This window comes from Falco rusticolus, chromosome 6 (genome assembly GCF_015220075.1).
Source record: "Falco rusticolus isolate bFalRus1 chromosome 6, bFalRus1.pri, whole genome shotgun sequence".
Taxonomy (NCBI): Eukaryota; Metazoa; Chordata; class Aves; order Falconiformes; family Falconidae; genus Falco; species Falco rusticolus.
This window is the reverse complement of record NC_051192.1, coordinates 86,131,798-86,158,553: the sequence shown is the minus strand read 5'-3', so window position 1 is coordinate 86,158,553 and position 26,756 is coordinate 86,131,798. Positions and strand designations below refer to the sequence as shown.

At 42.4% G+C, this 26,756-nt stretch overlaps 1 protein-coding gene across 3 annotated transcripts; it reads right to left on the bottom strand.

Annotated features, from left to right (window-relative positions):
• Window positions 1-2,794: 2,794 nt before the first annotated feature.
• PM20D2 (peptidase M20 domain containing 2) lies at window positions 2,795-20,283 on the bottom strand. 3 transcript variants are annotated; one of them, XM_037392639.1, is made up of 7 exons: window positions 19,775-20,269; window positions 19,550-19,698; window positions 15,835-15,977; window positions 12,790-12,944; window positions 10,663-10,798; window positions 6,233-6,340; window positions 2,795-5,405 (listed from the first exon to the last, which is right to left on the bottom strand). In XM_037392639.1, exons 1-7 carry the CDS (start codon window positions 20,222-20,224, stop codon window positions 5,209-5,211), a joined length of 1,338 nt encoding a protein of 445 aa, XP_037248536.1. In that variant the 5' UTR covers window positions 20,225-20,269; the 3' UTR covers window positions 2,795-5,208. The 3 variants fall into 3 exon arrangements, 2 of the variants coding, with proteins under 2 accessions (XP_037248536.1, XP_037248537.1); XR_005104986.1 differs by lacking the exon at window positions 2,795-5,405 and adding an exon at window positions 8,799-8,934 and having other exon boundaries at window positions 6,232-6,340; window positions 19,775-20,282; XM_037392640.1 differs by lacking the exons at window positions 2,795-5,405; window positions 6,233-6,340 and adding an exon at window positions 8,941-10,128 and having other exon boundaries at window positions 19,775-20,283.
• Window positions 20,284-26,756: the final 6,473 nt, after the last annotated feature.

Genomic DNA, 26,756 nt, shown 5'->3' with positions numbered 1-26,756 from the left:
TTGTGTGTTTTCTACCTTCAAAAGAACAATCTCCGTGAGTTTATACATGTACGCAAGACCTTTTGCTCAGGACTCGAGCCAGCCAAATACCAAATGTCCTTAAATCCTGTGACACTGGTAGGGCTGGAGAGCCCTGGGATTTCACAGGCAGGGCTCTGACAATCAGCCTGCACACACTCAGAATCACCGAGAAGGTGACATTAAGCTTTCCACCCCAGACCGTGTGCTACAGCCCTCACTCTTCATGCCTAGGGTGATACTCTGCAACAAAATTCAGACCAATTCCTTGGAAGTTAGCCCAAAGCCCAGCCTGGGATGATGCTGTTTTTATAAATCAAAGGGTATTGGTAGGTCCATGTGGATTACGGATAGACAAGTTCTGCCTGTAAGCATGTCTAGGTTAAGAGCTTTGGAAACTGAAGCCCTTAATAGTCTTTAAGGATGCTGATAATTACTGATAGGGCAAAGCAGCAAGGAGGCAAACTGCGGTCAGCAACAGACAATAGTGAAAAGGCATGAGGAAAGATCAATCTCTCCTTCCCCAGTAAAAAGATATTCTCATCATCGTATCATTAGATGTCCACCCACACGCTGCATGTCCAAGTAAGCAATGCTCAGTACAAACCAGCCCCAAATTACCTGCAAGCCCTGATGAGCAAGCAGAAACCCCTGGGATGCCCCTCTCCTGTACTTGCTCATATGGCAACATGGTATTTGATGGGCCACTGAAGCAGCAGCACAGAGAACTGAAAAGCAGCTGTGAGGCCACCCACGCCACATGTTCCACAACGGGACACAAGTAGCTCAGTGCAGTACAGCACAGGATGGCCAGCCATTCAGGCCCCAAAGCAAATCCACGACAGCCAAACTGCAGAGCGTGAAGGAAGCTCCAGTCTCCAAGAACCTGAAGTATATATAAAACAGGGAAACAACTCCTGATGAATTTTAAGTACTTATCAGTTACGAAACATGACTCCAGCACTGTACTTCTGATGAACATGTACTACATTTGTGTGCTTTTATCCTTCAACAGGGTCTTGAGAAGCTAAGTAGAGAGGAGCAATTCTACATTTCCAGTTATCTTTGAGACTAAACAGCTGAAAAGATAACTTTGAATAGGTGCTCTAGAGCAATGAAAAATGCTAGAACTGTATAAACAGCCAGTAAGATTTTCCACAACCACGTGGACTTCATTCTTTCCTGGGACCAAAGCATTTGGCTTCTCACTGTATTTTTAAATAAGGACATTCAGATGCAGCTGTGGCTGAGAAAATCCTTGATGAGTTCGTCAGATACTTCTGGCTTCCATTAGTGCCTAAAGCAATCTAAAACAGCTGCATTCTTACCCAACTTTGGCCTAGCAGAGAGTTTGGGTAAGAGTTCTTGAGGGATGCACTTTTGCTCCCTAATAAAAACAACAAAATGTGGGTGCCAGCAGCAGTCAACCAAAGAGGCTGGCAGACAAAGGCTCTGTGGAGGGCTGCTACTTTCACAACCAGGAAATAGTAAACCTTGGGAAAAATAATGAAATCATGTAGGCTGACTTTTTCTTTGTTTTAAGATCATTTAATCCTAAACACTTTGCTCTAAATAAAAACCTGTTTCAAAGAACGTTGTTAGCAAGTTAGAAGATCACTCAATGAATACTAGACCAAGACTTCAACAGCTACTGTGTTACAACTCTTCATCACAGGAACAGCCTTGCTCTCCGTGACTGCAATCAGGCAGAGAGCACTCTTGACATCGGGAGCAAATTGATAGCAGAAATACGACTCACCAGAACGTAAAGCTCCTTCCCATTTACTGTTTGAAAAAAGGCTGCTGGACCCTTCTACACCAGGTAGTATAACTCAGCAGGTTACAAGTTCTCTCCTTCCAATCTTTCCCTGAGAAGAAATCCATCACAATTTATAGTTGTTTTTTTTGTTTTGTTTTAAACCAAGCATGTAAGTACTCAAGTTCTAGGACAGATATTAAATAAAGAAGCACTGTACCTTGATAGGTTGGCAGGTGCTTTAATGTCTTCACAAAGTCTGGACATAATCACCTCCTCCTTAAACAGCTGTGATTTGCTATCAGCTGTCCAGAATCATTTTAGCAATTACAGTTTATTACCTACACATTTTGATTCATTGTTAGAACTACTATTCTCAACAAATATTCTGAAACTACAAACAGCTTGGGGAAGACGACTGCAGTTAGGGTAATTTAAAAAACATGTCAAATACTTTCATACACATGTGATTTATGAGCACAAATTACTGAAAATTAAAGTGAGTTTTATTCCCACAGGAAATAAATTTTTCATACATAGTGTCATTATGAACATTAAATCCCAAACCGCTTTAGTTCTGGACCTTAGGAATGAACATTGAGGCACAAATTGGAATTAACTTGCCTGACGAAGCTAAAGTCACCATCCTTGGAGGCTTCCAGGATTCAGCAAATGAAGTCAGCCTCACCTTACCTACTGCTTCAAGCTGGAGGTTGGACCAGGTTTAGCTTAACACAGGTCCTCCAAGAGAGCCTTCCCAAGCAGCATTCCTATTATTCTATTTCTACCATGTTTTAATAGTTAGAGCAGCCCTAAGATTAAAGGCTACCATTAAATACTGAATTTGAAAAGCATTAATCCTCACAAAAAACCTGCTCACTACAGCAGACCAAAATGGAAAGCTTAAAACACCCTCACTCTAAGATAATCATACCAAACTAAGGAAAAAAAATAATCAAAACATGCTATTCAAATGGCTTCATGCAGCATCCCAATATTAATCAAAAGACAAGAAAATTCAGTCACAATTAAACTGCTTTATTGATATCAACTCATCTTTAATCAGTACCTCCATTTAATTCCAGCAACGATTACAACAAAACTAAAACATGCATTTAGTACAGAAGTGTTTAATTAAATTATCTTGAACAAGATGCAGCCAATGTCCAGACTAGCTGGCTAAAGAGAGCCAAGAAGGCTGCAATGCACATCAGCTTTTAGGAAACACAACAGTGCAGCATCTACCACTTAGGATCCCAACACCCCGTCCTAAAAACGGCAAAGCAAGAACTTTGGCAGTTCATACAGGGGGAAATAAAAAGCCACATGTGGTAAGGAAATTCATAAACCAGCTTGTTAACCTAGTAGAACTTAATGAATTGTCATTTGAGTCTGAGACCTGGCAAGGCAGGGTTTAAATTGGAAGTTAAGGACAAAGCTCCTCTGATAAACCTTGGACCAAATTTCAATTGGGTTCAGCATCCAGCTTAGTATCCTGGACGTGCCTATAGCTCAGAGTTCAACCCTCATCCGCTTCACGCATTTATTTTTCAAAAACTTCTGCTAATGAAAGCAAGGATACTGGTGTAAGAACCATCCTGCAACCTGGAATACTTACAGCTATGCTCAGTGCTTCAAATAACGGGCTTTAATAGAAAACAAATCCCTTTAATTGTTCCACTAGTTCTTACAAAAAGATATCCAGTTACATTAAATAGTGTCTTTGGAAAAAGGAAGTATCAACAGACAGCCTGTGTCTTGCTATCATAAGCACAGAGACTGAAGTATCAGACAGTCAATTTATGTCATTTACACTGTCTACGTGACACAAGCCAGACTAGCCATGCTTTTTTCCTTCTAAGAAAGAAAGGAAATACAATTCTTAAATAGCAGCTGGAGACCTGTGCTTAAAGAACGTGCAGAAATGCAGAGGAAGTGCACAATTAAACCAATATAAGGAATCTGGAGATTTTTTGAAATTAAAAATTGAATATAGGAGTTAATAAAATACATATTCTAATTATAAGTCTAGAGTTTACCATTTAGAGACTAGCGCTGTTGAAGTCTTCTGAATTTTTTTTCGGGTATTCTGACTTCCTGGAGAATACAGTTTGCCCAACTTCTTTGCAGAAGCTCACTGTAATACTGATGTGTCAGAAAACGTTAACCACTAAGCTGCTTTTTCACTCAGTCTGTCCATTGACGACTCAGTAATTTGTATGTGAACAAAAGATTAGTTCCTTCTCTATGTGTTCACATGATCCTTTAATAAGTGAATTAAAAATAATTCCTAACATGCTTGAACACAGAACACCACCTAGATAAAATTTGCAATATTAACATCTCTGAGAAGCAAAACAAAGTAGAAAAGATTAAATAGATTAATCATGCAACAGAGAAAGCACAACTGGCAAGACTTAACATACCTGCTGCTTAGGATATGGGAACAAAATGGTTTGAGAAGCCAGTTAATGCACAAACAAGCCTCAGTGAAAGCTTCCCAGAGATTACTACAGTGCACATAACCAGTTTAAGGTTACCTTCATCTACTGCTTCACGGTATCACGCTTGCATCTTTGCAGAATATATTTTCACTGGTTCAGTTAAATTTATACAAATCCTACAGATCAGTCAAGCTAGCGCAACACCTTGTGTAGGCACCTGTATTGCTTTAGAGTAGAACTTAAAAAAGGTGCACATGCATTTTTCTGCAGCAGTTTAAATGTTTGTTTAGAAACATTTAGTTGCTTTCTGATTTTTCGATCAAGACCTAATAAATGTTGGAGGTGTTATGGAGAAGGAGGAAGGTAAACACATTTCAGGACAGCCAACCTTTACAGAACACGTTTCCATACCAACAGTTCTCTTCCATTGCTAGAAGATCAAAAAAACTTCTATTCTGCTTGGTTTTGCCATCATCAAAACCAGTCACGCTTCCAAACATAGATCCTTCTTCCAGTGAAACCAGCTCAGGTTTTATGCCTCTATCTTGTCCCAAGAAAAAAGTGACTGGCCAGAAAAATGCTTTGCAGATCAGATTCAGCCTATGATCACCAAGTGAACAATGCTTATTTTAGAATAAAAATTACCATGTAAATGCCATATTCCCCGTATCAGGAATATTACTTTAGCAATACATAGGAAAAAAAAAAAAAATCACTGACAAGAGATCTAAACACTATTGTTTATTCAACACTGCAACTTAAAGAGAATGACGTATTTGAGACCTCTCTGAAATTCATCACCATATTGAATACAGCAAACATTACAGCTAGATGAAATTTCACATTTTTGAAAGCAGTACTATTTGCGTCTCCTAAAGTCCAAAAATAAAATAAATCAGCATTTCTTCAGCTATGTGTTTATCCAGCCCCCTCAGGGATTTAAATACAGCGTCTCCATGAAGTCAATCCTACTGAGAAGTTTAATAAAGTTTAGTCACATGCTCCTGTGCCAACACCAGATTCTTTGTTAGGTTCTGCTGGATTTATTTGCCCCTCTTCTTTTAGCTTCACCTGTCTAAAGTCTTCCCTGACTTCTTCTAGCAGACCTGGCTTGAAAATGACATCCAGTGCTGTCATTGCCAAAGCTTTTGCTGTGCGCAAAGCGTAGAACTGAGCATTCTGTGACCCTGCAGAAAAAAAAAGTGAAAGAAGTTTCAGGTTAGATTACGAATTTTAGTTACAAACCACTAGCTTACCATGATCTTATTTTTGTACAAAAATAAGATCTTCCAAGTTTCAATTGCAAGACCAGTTTCTTAACAATATACTTGCATGAAGTGTGTCTTTCTACTGATGCCTCAAACCAAATTTTCACAAGGACTTAACTTTCTGCTACTGATGAAAACAAATGAGATTGAACACTCATTTACTTGTTTTCACATTTTCCTTTTTAGTAAATGCAGACTTTTATACTGTTACCTCTATTTCCAGAGTATTGAGCTTTATGACTAAAAATTAATTTTGTCTTTTGGCTGATGTTTAGAAATTCCTCTGAATATGCTGCTAGGGATAATCCTTCTAATCTCTTCTGTCTAGATGGTATATTAAGTCAGGCTTTTAGAATGAGGAGTGGTCATCCTTCCCATATACGTTTCACTTTAAACACAAAAATAGAAATTTTACATTTTGTCAGCTTATTTTTTTTGCAACACTACAATTAACTTAGTTAATTGTTTCAGGGTCCATATACACCTCAGATCCCATCATGCTTGAAGAAAGCAATTCATTTCTATACAGGTATTCACACGCAGCCACTTTCAGATCTAGTACCTACACTTTCATGCATTTACTACACAGCAGCTCTCAATACCACAGAAGCATGTGAAAACTTTAATTCTCTGTAATTCTAAATATTTTAATTTCTAGATTCATCATAGTGACGAGTCAGCAACCAGTCCCTAAAATGCATAAGGGTTCCAAATATAAACGTCTAATGTTTTTCACTTCCACTCACCTGCAGCTTCTGTGTACTGCTCGGTATGATTCAATGCATCAGAGCCAATATAAAAGTAAGGGTGAATCCCAGGGACTACAAATGTAACGTTTCCGAAGTCTGTAGAACCTAGAAGCAGCATAGAAATGTTCTTAATGAACAAGTGTTGAAGGGTTTTGAATGCTGTAAGAAAATGTATGACAGATATCTCCAGCCTTTATCTAAAATAGAATATCCTTTGCCCCAAATACTAAAATAAAAGCATTTCTAATGAGTCATTATCCATACGAAACTCCACCATCACAGAGATGTTTTCCCTAACTAGCCACCTTCAGATGCTGCTCTCCAGTGCGCTTCTGATCAATTATCAGTTACTGGACTGCAATGAAGATCTATCAGCATATTCCTGTTTCATTTACTGTTAAATTTTTATCAAGCATCTCCTGAGAGTAAGCTGTTAATTCAGAAACAATGAAAGCTGCAAACCTTGGGAGTTCTGGGCAGTTCAGCTATTTTCCTGCTACAGCCCTTAGAACCAGGCCCAACAATTCCCACTTTTCACCAGTATGCAAATATTCAGCATTAAGCAGGGGACTCTGAAGTAGGAACAAGTTATCTTTAAACAAAAACAGACTGAGGACAACTATTTTTTCCTGTGCTTTTTGTTTATTCTCAGTTATGAAAACCTTCGCGTTACAAGCACTCTTGGAAATAACAAGATCAGAACTAAACTCCTGACAAAATGCTCGTGCTTTGTAGACATAAAACAATTCTTGATAGGAGTGATGCAGATCTTAATGGTGATTCTTTCATGCCTGACTAGCACTTCCAGTATGCTAGCTAGTGACAGCACCTATCTCAGAGTACCGCCTGATCTATTTAATGGTAACCATGCAGAAGTAGCAGACCCTTCATAGTAAATCATCCAAGAGCCTGCAACTACTCTGAGAATTTTTCTTTTACCCAAACAAGCAATCCATCCCGTATTTGTTAAAATGACATTCAGAAGCTGGAGAAATCAACATACAAGCTACTGTGAAATTCAGATACCAGGATGAAGCACTGTTTCATAGCAGGAAGAAATAGGGATGATCAAGATCTCAATGAACATTTTTTAGGCCAATAAGAGCTGCAAGAATATTCTTCTGTAGCAGTAACATAAAATGACTGTTTCAAAGATTCAAATTTGTTTGTAACACATGAGGTAGCCTCCACATCATGACAGTTTATGGACAGAAGATGTATTGCTAATGCCTTAAGACTCAGAAACGAAATGACTGAAGGATACAGATTACTTGGAAGCATACACCAATTAAAAGTGAGTCCAGAGCCTATATTTTGTGATCAAAGAGGACAAGACTAGCTGGCTATTTTGCTCTGCCTACAAAGAGAAGCTGCAAGCTTTGTCCAAAAACATGATCCTTTCCCGTAAGTTCAGTACGCACTTGAAGAAAATTCCAACTCTTGGCACAGCAACAAGATTATAATTTTCAGTAGTCTACACCACTGATCCATTCTTTGGTCAGTCTGGAAAGACAAACCAGAAGTCTCAAAGTTCTGCCTACTTCAGACTAAACCAGTTCTAATCTTGCCTTACTAACTCCTAATATACAAACTGCTGGAAAGGCTGTGTTGGCCTTTTTCCCTGCTCTCACTCAGCAAATGAAGCATTGGAAATTTCAGTGTATCTCAGCTCTCTGTCATGTAATTCTACTTAGCGTTATATCTATATCCAATCTACTACCAGTTTACAAGTTATTTTTGCCGAATGTGAGATTCAAACTTGGTAATTCCTAGTAAGACGGCGAGCTTACCAAGCCAAAATCCAGGTAGCTTTTAACAAAAGTGACAGTCCAATCTTCCCCTCTATCAGAAAATATGCTACATCCTTTACCGGTAATAACCTAGTGGCATGTTTAAAACATCAGGTGTTGCAATGGTTTCCATACAAACATCTGGAACTGTATGCCTGCTAGAGATGTACAGATCAGGATTCCTTCTAGAAGCATAAATAATTGCACAGTTACCAATGCAGTGTACAGAGTCATGTACTATCTTCAACAGAAAGGTACTGGGAGCTCCATCCTCTCAAAAATATACCTCGAAGCTGAAACTGAAGCCTCTTCAAGTCACTGAATGTGTAATGGAAGTCAGTTATTACCACAAACATGAATGGAGGGGAAAACGCAAAAGGTTCCATGAAGCATTTACATACAAGCCCCAAGCTACAAAAGTGGTATTTTCAAAACATACTGGCTCCTTCTTACGTGCACAGGAAGCCAATGAACCCCATGAATGCTAAAAGTACCACATTAAATTATCTCACAAGCGTGGGTGCCTCAACTAAGGTATGCTAAAGGAAGCCATGGGCTTTGGGGGGTTTTCAATAGCCTGTAGTACAGCTACCCTACCAGCAGAAGGAGAAACAGGTCATGGCCCCTGGTCAAAGCCAAACTCGGATTCACATTATTTCACATCATCCTGGCTGTGTGCCAAACGAGTGGAGCGTGCACAAGGCACACAGACAGCAGTGCAAGTTGACGGACTAAAAGAATTCTTTGTAGGGCTTAGCTGCCTAGAGCGATACCTGTAAGCAGACCGATACTAATACCCATGTAGAGGTGGCAGCGAGTATGCTCATCTGTTAACGACTTCTCTGCTGCACAGACATGGAGAAGCAACTGAGCTATCTTCCTTCCCTTTCAACAGAAGAAACTGATATCCTAAAAGAAAACATTGAAAACCATATGAAAACTAAACAGAAATAGAGGTCTTGGAAAAGATGAGACAAAACACTCAACCCCCCCAAAAAACCAGGGTAGCATACAAAAGTCCACTCCTAAGTCTCTGGAGACTGTGCTTTGTTATCACTGCTGAATCCCCACTGCAATAATTCAGAGAAGCTGTGGAAAGAAAATGTGGTAAAGCCTACTGCAGTGTGTGAGAGAAAACCACAATTGCTCAAGCACATTTTGACATTTGACAAACAATTTAAGGACAGGACAGGCATATGGGGAGTTTCAGTTTAAGTAAGTTAATGGTCAACATTTAGCATATCATGTAACTTTCATGTGAAAGCACTATTACAACTAGGTGGCTGTACTAAGTTCATTTGAAGTCCTCTGAACCGGTAAGATCACCAGCATTGATGTTCTTCACTCTTAACACAACGGTTTGAAGGAAGCAACAAGCAGACCTCCAGGAAGTTTCACTACAGTAGTCATTTTAAGCTCCTCAGCCCCTTTCTTAGGCTAAATGAACAAAGCAGTAAATCTTACTTGTTTCACGCCAAAGAAAAAGAGAAATCTGCCTTTAGTTATAATTTGGTGTCAAACCCAAGATAACGAACCAGTTGAAACTAATATACTACTGTTGCCCTAATTTGGAAAAGAGTAAGAAACAGAGAGAAACAACCAGAATACTACCAGATATGCCGTCTCCCCCATCCAAAAAAAGAAAGTGGAGAAGTGTGTCCCTAAACACCAGGAACTCAACTTTCCAAAGATAATCTGCATGTAAGATACAGAAGATTAGTATCACAATCAAACTAATCAGAATAACAACTTTTTTGCTGAGAACAATCTTTTCCTTCTAACCAAAGAGAAAAACCTTTAACGTGAGTGCAATGAAAACATTTATATGTAGTTAAGATCAGTAGTGAAGGCTATAAAGTATCAGCTGGAGTTACGACGAACAGAGCTCCTGTAGGAAAGATACCGGAAAAAACTGTTAGGGGTAATGAGAAACTCACCTGAATATTCAAGAACTCACATTCCTATTACTATAGTGTTGAGAGACCAAGAAAGTGCCACAGTTTGAGACACAGTCAAGACAGAAGTGAACACCTACTTGAATGGCACCCCTTTGGAAAACTAATCTGGAAAACTCATGAACTAAAATTAGAAGCATAGAATTACCTGTTAACGGAAAGAGGTTTAAATTAGGGTTACTGAGATGCTTAAATTTCCACTTAATCTCTTTCAAAACTCCCTCTAAAGTATTAGTGACATGCTAGTAAATTTGTTTATACATAAGCTGGGAAAATATTAAATGAAGTTCCTAAAAACTAAGTCTCATCTCCATTCATAGTAAACCAGGATTCTGTATCTCAAAGCAACAGAATGAGCTGCAACTCATTACACATCATCATGTACTCAGTAAAACTTGTTAGCTTTCCATCCTTCCATCCCTCCCCCCAAACAGTTTCTTACTTGAAATATCATCAGAAAATGATTACTGCTTTTCATACCTGTTGGGAAAGTTTTTCAGCTTATACAACAAGTACAGAAACACAGACCAGAGGTACAACCCTTTTACAGAGCTTCAACTTTCTAATTTGGCTTTTTCTTCTGACCAAACAGTGTTTAGCCTAGCTGTACCCCATGGTTTTATACACTTAAGAGTTGATCAACCTAAGCTTAAATCATAACAAAAAATCCAGATGGAGTTACCTGACAAACCATTCAAGATACAGTCTTCTGCTACAAATTCTATTCCAAGCTTCTGTCCATTCTCCTTGTAAACTTTCTGCAGGCTCTTATTTGGAAGCACATTGTAGTAATCATTTACACCACCTTTTATTTCCACCTAGACAGAAAGAATTCCAAATGATTAGAAATTTTTCTCCAACTCAAGCCAGTTTAATGTAAACCATTTAAAAGGCCAGAGAAAATAAGTACATATCCATACTTCAGGCCCATGCCAAAAGAGATGTAAAATGCTAAGTTTCTTTGAAAAATACAACATTCTGCCAAATATTACCCCGATCAAAACACAACCAGTGCTCTGCCAAGCTTGCACTAGGCAGCCAAATCCCAGAAGCGAGGATTTCATGGATAGCATCCCCAAAAATAAAATAAAAACATTTCCTGTAATAGCACCTAATGATTTCCACTGCAGGTACTATTAAACTACAGAGAATTCAGTTTGGGCTTTCACCAAATTTTATTTTACCATTGTTCAGAACACTTCCATTTACTAAAAGCAAAAAAATGAGAAGAATGCTAACTGAAAAAAATCACTCAGTCTTTCACATTTGGTTGCTAAGCTAGCCTGCTGTTCAGTAAAGCAAAGGACCTAGTAACAAAGGACATGGAAAAAAAGACAAAACGCTCAATATCTGCTTTGCCCATTCCTACTGGTGGTTTGCCATCAAGCCTCCCAGGTCTTTGAGCCTAGTAGCACTTGTCTATAGAAGGAGCATCACCCATAGCAAAAACCCAAGATTATTGGACACTTAAAGAAACTGTATGTATATAGGACCAGGTGGGATGCACCCAAGGACGCTAAGTAAGAGAGAAGCAGCAATGCAAACAGGCAGCTATCATGTTTTAAATGTCGCTGAAACAGAGGGATGCTCCAGCTCACTAAAAAAGAGCTAAAGGTCACATGCACCTTGACAGGCCAAGAGAAGGATCTTGGAAGTAACAGACTGGTCAGGCACAACATCCTAGAACTCCCAAGGGTATCATAGAACAAATAAATCTTCCCGAGACCCATATCCAGGCAAACAAACCACAAGGCAATTGTGAGCATCCAGCATATATTCACGGAAGAGCAGACAGTACATGACCAAGCTTAGCTTTCCATGATGACATGCCTGGCTCAGAGGACACAGAAGATACACAAGCACAAAGTATTATGATCAGTGGCACAAAAAATCCAAATTGCTGGCCATTACTTGTAGCACTCATCTGCAATCAACACTGGTGCACTACTGTTTCAATAGCTTTATTATTGATGCAGACAACTCCTGCGAGACTACATCTAGTGTATTGTGTTCAGACTAGAGCTAGTCCATGGGACGGCCACCAAAACTATTAGGGTGCTAGAGGACATGACATAAAAGAAAAGGCTGAAAGAACTTGACTTGTTGAGCCTTCAGAAAAGGTTAAGGGGGGAGATCTTATTGCTGTCTGCAGTTATCAGATGGGAAGGGTACAGAGAAGACAGAGTGAGACTTCTCAGAGATGCCCAGTGATATGACAAGAGGCAACAAAGGAAATTTCTATGAGATACAATAGAATTGCTGAAGTTGGAAAGCACCTCTGGAGGTCATCTTGTCCAACTCTCCTGCTCAAGCAAGGTCACCTAGAGCTGGTTGCCCAGGGCCATATCAATGCAGCTCTTTATTATCTCCAAGGGCTGAAGCACCACAATCTCTCCAGGCAACCTATTCCAGTACTCGGCCATCACAGCAGAAACATTGGGCAAACACTTGTTCACCACGAGCTGGGTAGAGCACTTGAGAGGTTGCAGAATTTCATCTTGGAGATACTCAGAAGTTCACACGGCACTGAATGATCTGGTCTAACTAGTCCTGCTCCAAACAGAGGGTTAAACTAGAAGAACTCCGGAGGTCTCTCCCAATCTAGATCCTTCTATGATTCTGGTAGTCTATGCATAAACTAAAATTTTCTTTCAGGACACAAAGCAACAGAATGGCAAATAGTACCATACAAATTTAGATTTATTTCACCTAAACACCATGAAGACAAATACTGTAAGCCTCAATTTCCTACACTGGCCTACCTTATCTCCAGCATAACAGAAACACAAGACCACGAACACATTCTTACTTTGCATCCTGTGGCCAGTGCTGCAGATCTGAAGCAGTTCTCAACCTTCTCTGTCAGCACAGAAAGATCTTTCATTGAAGGAGCACGCAAGTAGAACTCTAGTTCAGTGTAAGATGGAATGATGTTAGGTTTCACACCACCATTTTTTATTACACCTGCAGAAAGGGAAAAGTTACATTATCAGTGTTAAATACAATTGCTTCATCTTCAGCCCTGTCAGGAAGCTACTTGCTCAAGACCTAAATATATAAACAATGGAAAAAAAAAAAAAGGTCAGCTGAGCATGAAATACAAAGAATGTCAAAAATACAGTGTGTGGACAAAGTTTCTTTATCACATCAGATTAAGTGGGACATACATGTTTTTTCAGCACAATTTCATTGTATTTTTTTGTTAGAATTTTGTTTGGTTTGCTACAAATCTAAAGACAAGCCAAACTAGCATTTCTAATGAATCCCCTGAAATTCAGTGCATTGGACTCAAAGCAATCTGTCTGCCACTGAAAGAAAAGATTTTGTTATAAAGGCTACCTTGGATTCCAACTTTTAAAGGTTTCCTCAACTAGAATGTTTCAAACATTTTGCCAGCTTGGAGAGAAACTGAGTAAGTTGCATTTCTCACCAATACTGGTGTAACATGTGTGTTGCAGTGCACAGAAAGTTCATTAGATTCCTCATACTAATTACTTAGAAATACTGCAACGTATAACATATGTAGTTTTATTCAAGAGTGAAGTTTGAGTTGAAAATATTCCCTCAAGGAAGTGTGTGACAACAACATAATTTTCAATTATGGCATAAGAGGCATTACCATGAAAGACCGTAATATTTATGTATTTCAACAATAAAACATTGTAGACCTCAATTCTACATTAGATTTCAATGTATTAACAGCTAGCTGCTTTCAACAGCCTGGCCTCCTACCCACAACTTACATATGTGAAATAATATTTGTTTTCTGTAGAACTGAGAAACTATTTACCATAATTAGAAATACTGCACAAAATTACTGATATGTGTCACTGAAGCCTGAAAAGCCAGCACCATCAGGATGCAAATGAGTGAATCCTTACTTCTGGGGCACAAAATCTATTAATACTATGAACTGCTCAAATAAAACCTTTCCTGTCTTGAATACAGTCAAAGTAAACAAAGTGCTAAACTAAACCACTAGCAGTACTAGTCCATAACAAAAGGGGAAAAAAAAAAAGCTTAAATGAGAAGGACAGGCATCACATGAAAGGAACCAGCAAGTCAGCAATCATGCAAATTGGCATGACACATACCATAACAAAACAAGTACCTTAATGAGTAAGCAACTTTCACTTGTTTTGTCCAGCACATTTGTAAATGGAATTGGATAGAGTCCAAGATTATGTCTACACTTAAATTTCAAAGCAACTGCAATATGGACTGGACAGCAGGTCTAGTTTAAAAGCAGGTTGCCTACACATTACTAGTAGCACCCAGTCTGCCCTTCTTGCAGGTGGAAACTTTTTCTTCTAACTCATTTCATATAAATTTTTGAATAGAAAAAAATATACATTCTTATTTTTCAAGGGGGCAACACTTACTCCATTCATAAGCAGGGAAGACAGACAACTTACATCAGACAAACTCAAACCAACAATGTTCAAGTATGTAAAACGCCGCTTACAAATTCCAGACTTTAAGCAATGGAAATTTCAGGTTTTGTTACCGGGTTAACACTAAGATTTTTAGTATCACTTAAGTCAACCACTGCTGTTACTGCCAAGCCTATAACACAAGATCTCCAACACACTGTTGTAAAAAAAACACTCCTAAAATTAAATCTCATTCTGGCTGCTTATACTTTCGCAGAAGTATTTTAAATGTTTCCAGTTTGAAAACAAGGTTTATGACAGCAGTTGTATCAACAGAGTAATTTAAGTTTTGCTGTGTTTCAGGAAGTGTTACCTCTAGGAGGCTTGATTAAATACTCAGGGTTTTGCCTACAGTACCCATGCAGCCTTTAGAAATCATGAATGAAGGCGGCAGTACTTAAGGGTTTAGACTTAGATTCAATAGAAGACTTGGGCACCTCCACCCTTAAACCTGCAACACAACCAAAACTCATTATTAATTAAGTTTCCTACAGAGCAATAGGATAGAGAGGCTATGCCTGCTGTCTGAAATTCATTTGGGTATGCTGCACAGCAGAACTGCAAACACCTTCATCTACAGTCAAAAGGGTTAGGGCTTCAGACTCCATCCAGATATCCTGGAGAGAAACACACATTATACAGCAAAAGCAGCGAAGACATATCACGATAAGCTCAGAACTTCTGGAAGTGTATTAAGCTCCTAACAAGTATTCCAAATAAACAGGTCTACAATTCAGAATTCCTGTAGAAAGGCAAAGTTCCTTAATTTCAACTTGGAAAAAGCTGTGTCAGGTATACTAAGGGAAACCTGGGCTTGTAACTGAAGGGCAGCTTCCATCTCAACTGAACCTTTCTCTGTACAAAAATAAATTTATGGTGTTGAAGGAGTATGAGTCAAGCTTAATGGTTAACATGTCTTCTGCCATCATTTGTTTTGTGTACTTCAGCAAATTAACTTCAGTCACCCTACACCACCACACCTTTCCAATAAATGCCATCTAATTAATGTCCAACACAAACATGAATACTTCATTTTTCAGAAACATTTAATCTTACACCTTTGAAAAATACATGTACATTAAATTTAAGGAATTCAAGGCCATGTTCCAAAATTAGCTTAGCACTTTCTTCTTTCTGAACTTCAAGTGCAAAGACTTAACATCTGTCTAGCCTCTACCTAGGTACCCGTGTCCTCTTTTGAATGTGACCTATAAGCCTGTTTTCAGCAGTTAGTTCTGGACACTGACATGATTTTAAAGACTACAGACAAACTATCTCAATGAAACAATGCTACTTCATATTATTTGAAGTGACTACACTGATTTAGTGCAATAACACAATACCTTAAATTGCGGGATTGCGTAAGTTAGTATTTCAACAGCCTAAACTCCTACTTGCATTAGATTTAATGAAGATCTCACCATGAACTCTCCAGGTCGGTTTCATTTGCTGTCTTAAAACAGACAGATTGTTGTATGCAAGAACAGCAGCATCTAATGCATTAACTCCTTCCCAAGGATAAGCAGCAGCATGAGAAGCTTTTCCATAGTATTTCACAGTCACACTAGGAAATAAAAGGCATTGCTTATTTGCTTTTCATTCACTGAAAAAACCTCTAAAATAAAAAGTTCCTTTTGTTCACACAAGTATTTTTCATTAATGTTTTGTACAGCAGAACAACAAACAATTTACCTGACACTACACTGTTGCAAAGTTGAACTATCTTTGAATGCAGGAAGAGGCTGAGAGATTTCTAGAAAACCAATGACATGGGACAATACCAAGAGCCAATCAGGCAAAAGAGTTACAAGTAACATACCACTATATAGCCTTTTCCTGAGAAGTATAGGCTTCGTACTAAATTTCTCCAACACGTGTTTTTTATACTGTTCTGAGACTTGAAGTTACTAACGTTCATGTCGGAGGATGATAACAAACCCTTTTCTCAGATTCAAAATTACAAGGTGATTGTCCCAATTCTTGTCAAATGCACACAGCAGAAGCACATTAGTAAGATCACATACAATCCACGTCTAAATAAAAAACGTCAAGTTTTAAAAGTGTAGTAAAGACACAGCCTAGTATAAAATACACATTACTATACTACAGCAAGAATGTTCTTTTCCCACACACCTCAAAAATGCTGGTAGAAAGGCTTGCAACAAGGAAGAAATCTAGTGCAAATGTTATCCTCAGACTTCACAGGAGTCAAAATACTGCACCTAAACATAACCAGTAAGAATTTGTGCTTTGCTTCATCTGAGTGCCATTTATATTAGCCTTACAAAATAATTTAATATTTCAAATTATATGAAAACTTTTTATATGAGAGGCAAATACCAAATACTGACAACTACATAAGGTATTACTGTTGAATACACAAACATTAGTTTTTTACCAGGAGTAGAGATTTTAACTAAATCTGTTCATACTCAACACACAGTCCTTTACATAAAAAACTTCCATCTTAAGCTCAGAGTTCCCCCCCACCCCAAGATGCACAACCTTGTCTCTTACCCAGCTAGAAGCAGCCTAACTTGCTTGTCCCTCTGTCTTGCAAAAATTCCAACTTTACCACTTATCCTGAACAGACACCTAACGCTCTGAACCATGCCACAGCTGCAAGCTAATACCAGAACCTAAATACTGGATAGCAAAGAGGGCCGTAACAGAGTGAACTGTTGCAGCAGAAAACGTCTCCTGCTGCCTGCAACCCAAATTAACCCTTCTCCACCCACCCCCCATCCTGTAACACAACCACACGTCCCATTCTGTAAAATATGTGTTTTATTTAAAATTTATTATCATTATGAAATCAAGATAAGAAAACCTATTAACCACCCAAGTATTAGACTACAACACCACAAATTAACTCACACAGAAGGCAGGACAGATCCCTGGATATTCTCTGAGAAATGGAGAGAAGGCAAAGCAAAGCAGAAAGTCACGTTGCAGCATTTTTTTTTCCTTGCAAGAAACATATGCTTCTTATTAAAAAAAGTTTCTTTCAGCATTCCTTTTCTTGTACTTCTAATGCTACACAAAATGTCACAATCTCACAGAAAAGCCAACCAATTTTGGTGAATACCACCACCCTGAGCCAGTTTATCAGCAGAATGTAGATCCTGTTTGACCAACAATACATAGACTGATTAAGTGAAGGGTAAGTGAGTAAGAATCAGCAAATTTTGGCATGTATCCACCAGTTATCCAAGTACGTTGATTTTACTTCAGGCACCAGCCAGCTTTCAGAGGCTGCAGACACAGTAATATCAGCAATTTAGTGATCATCAGTCCCTAAATTACTTTGAAACAACCAAAGATCAATTACACACTACCAAAACAGTCCTTTAGCTTTGGAATCTCATAATTACATGAATGATGACAAACTCAGTATTTCAAGCTTTTTGAGGGAGCAAGTTGTTTCACTCGGTACTTCAGTTCTGTGCCTCCTCCACATTCAAGGTTTGCACGCCATCTAGGACTTGGGCCGACAGCGGACCATCATCCCTGAACAAAGATTTCCAAATCTTACTGTATCAAACTCAAAAGGCTATTGCAGGAGTTGAAGTGATCAGAAAGACAAAACTATCAATGAAAACTGCACCTTGAACATTACAAATACAGTCTTACGGTACGGCAACCAAAAGGCAAGCTGGGGTAAGTCTTGAAGGAGATGACAATAACCAATTAAGGCTCTTCAGCAACACTGACAGAGTAGAGCAGAGCTAGCTAGACCATGTGTTGTTAACCTCGTCTGGTTTACCATAAAACTTAGCAGTAACAGAAGCAAATTATCCACCAGAAACAGCAAAATGGCCAATAAAATCATGCACATCAGAGCTGGAAGGTAGCACAACCAAGCTGAAAACAGCACTTCAGTACATCAAGTCAGAAATGGCTGGAAAACCAGCTATTTAAATATTACAGAATTTAGTCAGAGACAGCCAAACATAGTACTTGGAATAAACTGTTGCACTGGAGGGAGGTAACTAGCGGAATCTCTGCAAGATATGACCTTGGGATCAAGAATCATCAGCAAACGTGATACAAAATGTAGTAACAAAGCCTGCTGATGCTCTACTGCTGGGTTACTACAAAAACAGAAAAGGTTTATAACATCAAAGGAAGAACAGCATGGCCTGCAGAGTGGCAGAGAAAGAACTGAATGAAGCTCAGAAATATTTAAAAGATCATGTACTTACAGACTACGCATTTGTCTAAGAGTTGATTACTTGAAAATGACTTAAGAGGAAGCCCCAAACACGTTAGCAGTCTCCAAAATGGTAAGGAGACACTAATGATGTACAGTCCTGGTTACACACATCCAGCACGGAGTACTTCAACACAACTCAAATGACACCAAGTACAAATGAACAAGTGCTGTCGCTGAACAGGAGGGCTAAAAAATTACAAGGCATGACTTCCGAGGAGTTATACAGCAACCAGCAAGCTAGCTGGCAAAAAAAGGTAAGGGAGGATATGACTGCTGTCTATACTTACACTGGGGGCAAACGTGAAGGAGAGCCATGAACCACTTTGAATAAAAATAAAAAAAAATTTAAAAAAAGAGTTAATATATGATATGAGAGTTAATAGATATTAAATTGCCATGATTAAATTTAGGCTGGAAGTTAATAAGGATCCTAACAGCAGTCAGGCTCAGCTGGCTGGCTCTTTCAAAAGGGGGAGAGAAAGCGTGGAACACTTTCAAAACTGATAAAGCATGTATCGAGAACTACGTGACCTGGTGCCCAGGAAAGCAAGAAGCTATGATTCAGGAGACTCCCTCCAGCTGCGTTTTTAAGTATTTTTCTTTTAACGGATGGCACGTGCTTTTTTAAAAAAAGAAACGCCTAGCAACATCAGAAGAAAGAATGGATTTTTGGGACACGCGCCAGATTATCTCAGAGCAGTCAGGGATCTTCAGCGCTAGGTCGAACGCGACACTGTGGAAGCACGGCTCCGCGCCCCGGGCGGCGACCCGGCCCCCAGCCGACTGCCCACGCTGTGTCTGAAGGGCACCTGCAAGGTCCCCCGCCCCAGGTCCTGCCCCTTCCAAAGCAACTCCCCTACCCAGGGAGGGAGAAAGGGCCAAGGCGCAGCCGACCCCTTCCACCCGAGCTGCTCACTCACTCGTGCTCGGCCACATCGGGCAGGTAAGCCGCGTCTTCTTGCGAGGGGTGCGCCATGAACACCACATCCAGGCCATCAAACGCTCCAGCCTTTATCAGGTCTATTTTGCCTCCTCCTTGCTCCTCCGCGGGCGTCCCCAGCACCGTGACCTGCAGCACAAGCGCCGAGAGTCAGGGCCCGCCGGCGCCCCGGGGCCGCAGCCCCCGCCCTCGGGAGGGCGCTCACCTGGACGGCGGCGGGCGCCGGCGGCGGCAGGCTCTCCAGGGCGGCCTTCAGCCCCAGCGCGGCGCCGGCGCCCACCTCGGCGATGAGGTTGTGCCCGCAGGCGTGGCCGATGCCGGGCAGAGCGTCGTACTCGCAGAGGAAGGCGAGGCGGAGCGGGCGCGGGCTCGGGCCCCGCGGGGCGGCCGTGCCCCACTCGGCGCGGAAGGCCGTGCCCAGCTTGTAGCGCGGCTGCACGGCCCAGGCGGCGCCCGGCAGCTCCGCGCTGGAGAAGAAGCGGGTCATGGCGTCGTGCGCCTGGTGCTCCTCGTAGGCCAGCTCGGGCCGGCTCCAAATATCGCGGCTCAGCGCGCCCAGCCGCGCCGCGTTCAGCTCCACGCTCTCGCACGCCCGCTGCTTCAGCGTCTCCAGCGCGGCAGCGGGGCCGCCCTGCGGCGGCTCCTGCGGCCTCATGCGGGCAGCGGCGCGGCAGCGGCGCGGCAGCCCCGCACAGCCCCCCGCCGCCCCCGCCGCCTTTTATCGCCTCCTCCGCGCCCCGGGGCGCCCTGGGGAGTGTAGTTCGTTGCGGGGCCGGGCCTGCGGGCAGCGCCCAGCCTGCACTACCCGTCCCAGCGGCCCCGGGGCGGCAGCTGTTCCGCGGGGTCCTCCCGCCCGCCCGCCGCGGCGTGCCGCCCCGCGCCGCTGCGCACTTCCAGCCGCCGTATTTCGCTGCGGGCTTAGCACACGCCTTGCACGCGCGTGTGTTTACACCATCCAAACAAGCTAAATCCAGCCGTCACCTGCTGCCTGCGTGTGCCGTTTCGCAGGGGTTGCCCGCAGGTGCAAGACCCACCGTAACTCCGCAGGGCTCGGAAATTAACACCTTATTTTCCCCGACGTCGCCTTTATTTTTTTTTCAGCTAGAAGCGCTGCCTGCCCGTATCTGGCTTTCTTCTTTACGTTTCCTTGGTATTGCCGAACGCCAGCCCCGCGAGGGCCGTGCCCCGCCGCTGGCCGGGGGTGGCAGCCCCCGCGCCCCCAGCCTCCCCCCGCGGCCGGGGTGATGGCCGCTGTCCCACCGCAGCGGCGGCCACGCAAAGCACGAGGGCTGCGGCGCTGCGCCGTCCCGCTGCGGGGAGCCCGGTGCTCCCGGGAGCCTGCGGCCCGCACGGCTTGTGGGCACGTAGTGCTGCCCGCACAAGCCCCCGCAGGGATTGCCTGCGGCCCTGCTGGCTGGCACAGCGCAGCCCCGAGGGCCGGGTGCCTGGCTTTGGGGGCTTTGTCCCCCGGAGCTGTTGCACAACGCAGCGTTTGTCTAAAATCCTGCGTGGGTGCGTGGCTGGGGATGGTTTGTCAGAAGTTGGAAGCATGAAGGGCTCATGGGGAGTTTCGGTTACAAACTGGACAGCAGGGAACCTTGCCTGCCTAACGAACCCATACCTGACGAAAGCTGAAGTCAACAGAAATGAAATTACAAACCCTGGTCTTTTTCCTATATTCATTTAGTTACCAGAAATTGACTTTTTGTTTATTTTCCTCATGGTTTATCCACTGCACCCTTTCTGCACAACTTTTTTGTCACCTGGAGAGGTGCTTTGGTGTGCTGAACTGCAGGTGTCCCCTCTCCACAGACAATGGAGGAGCTTCTTTTCCTAGTGACACCGAAATGCTACTGGACTTGAGGTCACCTGAAGCAGAGTTCACGCTCCCATGCCTTGTATTTGTTACCAGCTATTTTTGCTCTTGTAACCCACTCCGGCAAGTATCATGCCCGTGGTCGGCTCTTTCCCTCCACCCTTCAATCCTTCGAAGTGGAATAAAGCCCTCCACCCCAAAACATGCGCTGAACTTTCAGCTCCCTATGGATGCATGCAGTTACTACGTGTTAGCTACCGAGGGGGCACATACTCAGCAAAGGAGTCACATAATTCAGGTCTGTTTGCCAAGGCATTTCTAGGGCTTGAAGTGCTTTGGAGTAGGCAGGGTGCTGCTGAGGGTAGCGCCAGTGTGCTTTAGGAACAGCCACTCTAGGCACCCATCAAACCCAATCACTTTTCTACTCATGGAAAGAGCTGGCTCCCACTTGAGGTTTTAGTGAGGAGAAAGCCCACACACATGTTTCTTCTTCCTAAGTGCCTGGTTCCCTGAGGCATTACTGCTCACTGTGTAGGTTTGTATTTCATCAACAAAAACACAGTGTCCTCCTCAGCTTACTGTACCTTCTGCACAAATTCATCCTGCACAAGGTGTAGCTTTATATACCTGATCCATAGTTTTGCACCCAAAGGTTGGTGCTTGCGGTAGTTCTAAAAATCTGTAAACCGGAAAAATAAATATTTCATGATGTGACATGTCAGTGGCTTGCACATGATTCTTCAGAAAGATTAAATCTACCACACAGACTGTTGCAGCACAATCAAACTAGTAGGCTGCAACAAGGCTTTACCATGGGTCAGATTCTACTGTCCATGCTGTATCTCCTTCCTCCAGAGGCCAGACCACGCTGCTCCTCCTCCATCCAACCCCTCTCCCACAACCCTCTGGGCTATCTAACCACTTAGTGGGAACGAGCTACAGCTGCACATCGTCCATGTCAATCAACCCACTGCCGCTGAGGCAAGGCCACAGCTGCATACCATCAATGCCAATCAAACCACTGCCTTCACTCCTCTACAATTCCCCCGTTTTGTTTTTAACCAAAAAGGCTGTATCTATCATCTATTGTAGGGCCCTTGGCAGGATATGTGGAAAGGCTGCTCAGGATGAGTTAAGAAGGCACAAAGCTACATCTGACTCAGCCTCCACATCAGGGTCACCCAGATATTCTGACTCCCCTCTCGAGAGTTCTGTGGAGCAGCCGGTATCTGATGTCCTCTTGTCAATTCTAGGATCTAAAACAGGCTTAACACACCTAGCTGGAAGCCACCGCGGCCCTGCATCTGTGGAGATGCAAGCATACCCTCGTCCCCAGGTAATTAAATCCCACGGGCCTGTCCATTTTCCCATTTGTAGATCTCACAGATAGGAGGATCTCCTCCCTGCAAAGACAAGAAGTGAAATAATCACAGGACAGTCTTTCCCAGCCGGCACAGTCAAATAATTCAATGTATACACAGCTTTCCATAGACAAGCATGCAGAGTCTCAGAACCCATTTCCCCTTTTTGTTTTTCAAGAAGTAGCTTTTAAGTATGATGGACACGTTCCACCATGGCTTGGCCAGTTGGGGAATGCGGGATGCCAGTAACATGCTCCACCCCCCAAGAGGCAAGGAACTTGGCCGTGCGTGCAGATGAATATGCTGGTCCATTGTCTGTCTTGAGATGCTCCAGAACCCCCAGAGCAGCCCAAGCCTGTCAAAGATGTGAAATGGCATCCAGAGCCTTCTCCCCAGTATGGGCCAATGCCCATACAACTTTTGTGAAGGTATCAATGGAGACATGAACATACTGTAAACAACCGAAAGAAGGCACATGTGTGACATCAGTTTGCCACAGATGCAAGGACTGACATCCATGTGGATTGACCCCTCATAGAAACATTAGTCCAGGACCCAATCACTGACATTCTGGACAAGCGGTGATAATTGATTTTGCATCCACAAAAGATATTTTAAATTGACGGAGCAGTGCCTGAGCCCCCTGATGAAAAAACTGATGAGACATGAGGGCCTGTCGTATCAGATCTGGCACTGGAGGAGTCCAAGCAGGAGCTGCAGGAGCATCAGCACAGGCATTTCCTTCACAGATGAATCCTGGCAATCCAGTGTGACTGCGGACATGCAGGATGTAATATCTATGTGTACGTTGACTTACTATTACCCATAATGTTTTTATTAAAAACAATAGTCATTCTGAATTTATTACCTCCTTAAGCAGCACACGGTCAATGTGTCGTGCAACATAAGCAGACTGTAACAACGTTTACAGCACATCAAGAAAACGTTTTAAAGGCAACAATGACAGCACTAAGTTCAACCAATTGAGGTGATCCCTGTGTCGAGTGTATCAATTCTTGCCATTGCTTCTCATCATACCAAGTGACCACTGCCTTTCCCGATTTCCCAGAACCATCTGTAAAGACTGTAAGGCCTTGCACTGGGCTATCTGCTACCAGTGGCTTTTGAAGTATTTGTATGTCTAAATAAATTTGTAAGAATTTATGACTGGGAAGATGATAGGGTATTTGTCCCTTGAATCCTTCCAGAGCCAACTGAAATGGTAAACTGTTTGCCAAACGCCAGCTTACATAATCACGCTCAATGGGAATTATCAAGTAATTGGGATCTTGGCCCGTGAGCTGAACGCACCATGTATGTCCTTTGGCGATGATTTTTGATATTAGTTCAGTCTGAGTGCTCACTGTATTCTGTGGTTGTATAGATAAAAATAACCACTCTAAGACATGTAATGGATCTTGCCAGCACTTATTCCATTGGCCCAACAATCCCATGGGATGACAGTTAGCAATGACGATATATAAACTCACTGGGGTTTCTAAGTCTACAGAGTGTACCCTTTTTTGTTGCAGACCATTGACCACCCACCCTCTCTAGGGCTAAGCTGGCTTCCTTAGTTAGTGATTGGGGAGATGTTAAATCAGTGTCACCCTTCAATAAATCAAAGAATGGTTTCAATTGTTATAAGGCCCAAGTATGGCCTTATCCAATTTATGGTCCCTAATAATTTTTGCAAATCATTTAGGGTTCTGACATGTACTTGGAGCTGGATAGACTGTGGCTCAAGCGTTTGATCTAGCACTTTAACTCCCCAGTATTTCCACGGGGCTTGTTGTTGAATCTTTTCTGGTGCTATACATAGCCCAAAGGTGGCCAACGACTGCTGCAAAACTGGATACACTTGCTGAAGTTCAGCCTTATCTGCAACTGATAGAAGAATATCATCCATATAACGATAACAATATACTTGTGGAAATTGTTCCCGTACAGGTGACCATGCCTTTGCTACATACCATTGACGTATAGTAGGACTGTTCTTCGTACCCTGCGGCAACACCATTCATTGGTATCACTTACAAGGAGTCATATGGTTTCTGCTAGGTATTGAAAAAGCAAATTTACATTTATCAGCTTCATGTAAAGGAATACTGAAAAAACAATCTTTTAAATCAATTACCAAAATGCCCCAGTTTCGCGGGATCATCGTTGGGTAAGGCATGCCCTATTGCAGGACTCCCATTCCCTCCATTACATTTTTTACTTTCCTTAAATCTTGTAACAAACGCCTGATTTCTTTTTTATCACAAACACAGGGGTATTCCAAGGACTATGGGAAGGTTCTAGGTGTCCTTGTGCTAATTGTTCTTTGACTAATTGTTGGAGGGCTACACATTTTTCCTCAGGAAGGGGCCACTGTTCCACCCAACCAGAGGTATTTGTCTTCCAGGTCAAAGGCAGAGTAGGTCTTTGTACGCCCTCCATCACAGTGGTCCCTATCAAAAATCCTTCCGGGTACCAATAACAACTCCCCATTGTCCCAAAACATCCCATCCCCAAAAATTCATAGGGACATCAAGCATGTAGGGATGGATTGTTGCTGTCTGGCCCTCAGGGTTTCAAACTTGCACCCTATACTGACTTTGGACACTGTGTCACACCACCTGCTCCTGCCAACATGGAACCTGCCGAACAGACAGGCCAAGAGCGAGGCCAGATGTGCGCAGATATAAGTTACATCTGCTCCCATGTCAATCATTCCGGTCACCCGTATTGTGGAAGGGGTCCCTTTGGCAAAGGTGATTTTACAGGTTAGAGTTGGTCAAGCATTTTGTATACTGAATCCAGAAAATTTGTGGTGTTCCTGTTGAACCAAACCCTTCTTTGCCCTGAACTTTCTCATGGGCATAATTAACTTGTCCTGAAAGGAATTAATTGTGCAATCCGGCTGCCTTCAGGAATTGACACGGGGAGGGGTGGGGATCCACACCATTGCTTGAATTTGACCCATATAATCAGCTTCAATGAATCCTGGTAAGACAAACAAACCTTGTAATGTTACACTAGAACATCCAAGCAACAGCGCACTCAGTTTATTGCTGATGGGTCCCACGGCATTCAGTGGGACCTTATGTACTTTATCATCCTCTATTGTAAAGGCGGCTGCTGTGGTAACATCCAACCCAGCACTCCCTGAAGTTTGGGCTGCAAGTTGGCTGCATAAGCCTGGAATTGTTGTGGAGGATTCATTTGTATCAACATGTGGTTCCTTCCCCCGTTTCCTTGCTTTATGTTGCCACTTACAAGTAACCGTCCTTGAGAGTTAAATTTAGATCTACGGTATTTTGCAAAATGCCCTGGTTTGTTACACCGACAGCATACCAAACCAGAGCCATCAGCCCTTCCTGGCCTCCATCGCTTTGGACAGTCCTTTTTTAGGTGACCTTCTTGCCCACATGTGTAATGACAGCGGACAACCCTGACTGCAAAGGTCTTTGCCAGACACTCCATTTGGAAGGCAGCGGTTCCTACCTTCCCACATACATCCATTAATTCTATTAAAGTGGGATTACAATTCGCCGTGCCTGCAATCACCTTTCTACAACCCTCATTTGCATTGTCCTTAGCTAAATGAAGTAACAATGCTTCCTTGGCTGCCCCATTCTGTATTTGCTTATCCAAGACGTCTTTCAACCTATCCAGGAATGACACGTATCCCTCATTTGGACCTTGTGTTATTGTGGTCCATGACTGTTGTGGAGTGCCATGATCTGGGACTTGCAATAAAGCTTGGAGAGCTAGCTTTTCCCTGCTGCGGGACTACAGGATCTAAGCAAGCTTGTAACTGAGGAGAGTTAACTGGAGCCTCCCCCATCAACCCTGCCCCAAAATGTGGATCATCCTGGGGGTATTCTAAATTCATCAATGATTGCTCATTTGCCAAGTGACTCTAATTTGACTCAAACATTAACATTTGCATGGGGGTCAATATAATTTGTGCAGCTGAACGGCAATCATGAGCAGTAAGCTCTGCTATGAAAACAGCACATAAC

Coding starts and splice junctions, on each gene's coding strand:
- PM20D2 (XM_037392639.1), bottom strand. CDS start 20,224: ATGAGGCCGCAGGAGCCGCCGCAGGGCGGCCCCGCTGCCGCGCTGGAG. Junction 19,699..19,774: donor CGGCGCCCGCCGCCGTCCAG/GTGAGCGCCCTC, acceptor CTTGTGCTGCAG/GTCACGGTGCTGGGGACGCC. Junction 10,799..12,789: donor CACTGGCCACAGGATGCAAA/GTAAGAATGTGT, acceptor CTTTCTGTCTAG/GTGGAAATAAAAGGTGGTGT.